We start from the raw sequence: 2939 nt of genomic DNA on the forward strand, positions 1-2939 counted from the left end.
GAAAATCAAAACAGGGAAAGGCCGCACTGTTGGGAAATGGAAGAAAGATGCCCCAGGGCTGCTAGCTTTGAAGCTGGAGGAAGGGGCCACGGGCCAAGGTACAACATGGGGGGGTCTCTGGAAAAGCTGTAAAGAGCTTCTGCCCTAGAGCCTCCAGGAGGGAGCACGGCCCTGAGGACACCTTCATTTAATTTATTCATTTTTTGGTACCAGGGATTGAACTCAGGACCTTGGTCTCAGGACCTTGTGCTTGTGAGGCTGGTGGAGGTGCCACTGAGCTAAATCCCTGGTAGGACGCCTTGATTTTAGTGACTCATGTCAGACTTCTGTCCTGCAGAATTGAAGGATGTCGAGGAGGTATTGGTTAAGCTGTTACATTTGTGGTAATGATGCAGCACCAATAGGAGACTAACTCAGCCACACATCTCATTTCAGGAATCAGTGACATCCTCCTGACATTTAAGACTGCAGATGGGGACCTATCAGGCCTGGACCCAAATGCAGGTAGAGACTCCAACTCTCAGAATGGTGTTGACCTCAGGTCAGTCCTGGCTGCTCATCTGTCCCACCAGTTAATGCAGGTGGAAGCTGTTGGGAGATGAGGACACAAGGAGCTGCTGGCTGGTGCCTGGCTCCCCGTAGCCTAGCAAGGCCCCTCTCATGATGCTGAGTTACTGGAAGTGAGGGATACGTGGCCAGCTGAGCTTGGCCTGAGGGCCTGAGGCTCACAGCCTGAACTACTCCTGCTGATCCTTTTGGGACAGGGGTGCAGGGCCTGCTGGTGGTCCTGAAATATTGGCGGGGGGCCGGTCCTTCTTTCCTGGTCCCTGGCTTCTGATCTGTCCCACTTGTCCTATCTCCCAGGACTGATCAGTTTCTACTTCACTGCCAGGCACCTGTGCTGATCCTCCTCCGGATCTGATTTCTTGTCTAGAGTTGCCCAGGGTTATTGCTCTTTGGGAAAGCTTGCAACCCAGATAGGCCTTATTCCTAGTATACAGCTCAAGAAGTTGGAGTTTCTAGGGGCCACTGCACCCAGGCAGCAAGGCCAATACTGGGTCTTCTTTGGGACCCTGACTCCTTACTCCCTGGCACTAAAATGCATCTACTTTGGGGGGGCATATCTACTCGTCCCCTCAGGGCTGAGGTGGGAAACCAGGACCTCACACATGCTAGGCAAGTGTTCTACCACTGAGCCTACACCTCAGCCCTGAAATATAACCATTATTATTATTACTACTGTTATTATTACTGTGGTACTGGGGACTAAGTTAGATCCTCAGCCCTTGTAATAAAAGGAGAAAGAAAAGCTTGCAGCAAGGACATGCTTTATTTAAGATAATGACCTGGAAAAGGCCATTGGCTCCAAAGTGCAAAAATGCAGTGCTCTCTTACAGAGTACGCTGGGGATTTGGCTCAGGGGTAATGCAGGTACCTACCTTGCAAAGTCAAGGTCCTGAGTTTGATCCCTGGTACAAAACAAAACAGAAAACAAACTTTTAAAGAGCAAGGGTTTACCTATAAGGTGTTAAAAGGACTGAGAAGCCAGGGGTGGTGGCCCATGCCTGTAATCCTAGCACTGTAGGAGCATTAGTCACAAGTTGGAGGGCAGCCTAGGCTACATAGTGAGTTCAAGGACAATTTGAGCTACATAGAGACCCTGTCTCAAAAAAAAAGGGGGGGGGGACGAGGAAGTTAAAGGCCTGCTTTTTGAGCTCTGAGTCTGGTCACTGGTCCATCTGGTGTTTGCAGAAGGTTTCCTATTCAAGAGGCTGAATGCCCCTTGATCTGGAAGGTTTTGTACAGTAAACAGATTTAGTGGGTTTCCTAATTTCGAGGCACAGAAGAATGTGGGGGTCACAACTGGTGGGAAAATGTCCATGGCTTTTCCTTTTAGCCCTTTTTATTCATTTTTTTTTCAAAATTTGGGGACAAGGTCTTGTTAAATTGCTCAGGCTGGGCTGGAATTCATAGCCATTATTAATTACACTCATCAAAAGTAACTTTAAAACTAGGTGTGGTGGTACATGCCCGGAAGCCCAGCACTCTGTGAGGTGGAGGCTGGAGGACAGCAAATTGGAGCCCAGCCGGGCAAATTTAGCAAGACAAGACCCTGCCTCAAAATAAATAATGAAAAGGGCTGGGGATGTAGCTCCATGAGAGGTCCGGGTTCAATTCCCAGTGCTGCAAAACGATAAAACGAACAATATGTATATGTAAAATAAAAATATATTTAAAATCTTAACAGCAATAGAAAAAAAGATTAAAATATTAGTATTTAAAACTCCATCCTCACAATCTGTAAAGAATTAGGGAAATATAAAGAGAAAATCATCCCATTTCTTCCATCCAAGAGCAGCACTTGGCACCCAAGTTTCTGCCTGCACCCGCGCCTCCCTGTCTGCCCTAGATCCAGAGCGGTTTCCCTCTGAGGTTACCGGTCTGGGGGAGGTCGCCCAACTGGATATACTCGTTCAGGGCACCTAACATCTCCCAGTGACCAGCGAGGACCCGAGGCTCCTGAGGACTGGGGCGGGATGGGGAGCGCGGTGAGCTGTAAGAGCGGCGAGACAATCCCGGGTCCCTCTGGCTGCAAAACACCTTGAATCCGCGCTCGCCTCCCCGAATTCGTTCCGCGCTCTGGAAGAGTCTGCTCGCCCAGATGTCCCGGAGCTGCAGGCGGCGCCAGGGAGCCGAGATTCTGCAGTCCCAGGAATTGACACGCCGCCCGTGGAGGAGGGACTTGGGGCCAAGGCAGGCGGGGGCGGTGCTCTGGCGCCAAGGCTGACGGAGGCCCGGGCTGGGCTCGCACGTGTGTATACGAGTGCGCGGGCCTAGCCTGCAGCCCGGACTACAAGTTCCAGGGTGCCCAGCGGCGCGCCCGGGTTTTCTGGCTACGCCGCCGGCCGGCTCCAAGCAGGTTGCCCTGGGCTGGCACG

The 2939-nt window shown here is 51.2% G+C and overlaps 1 protein-coding gene across 1 annotated transcript in view; it reads left to right on the forward strand.

The window, feature by feature from the left end:
- Positions 1-2537: 2537 nt before the first annotated feature.
- Macrod1 (mono-ADP ribosylhydrolase 1) overlaps positions 2538-2939 on the forward strand; it is a 139100-nt gene continuing 138698 nt past the window's right edge. The window contains exon 1 of the mRNA XM_010636186.2: positions 2538-2556. Within this exon, the coding sequence (XP_010634488.2) occupies positions 2538-2556 (19 nt within the window). The remainder of the gene's footprint in view (positions 2557-2939) is intronic.

This window comes from Fukomys damarensis, unplaced genomic scaffold (assembly GCF_012274545.1).
Source record: "Fukomys damarensis isolate Sample0158 unplaced genomic scaffold, DMR_v1.0_HiC HiC_scaffold_27, whole genome shotgun sequence".
Lineage (NCBI taxonomy): Eukaryota > Metazoa > Chordata > Mammalia > Rodentia > Bathyergidae > Fukomys > Fukomys damarensis.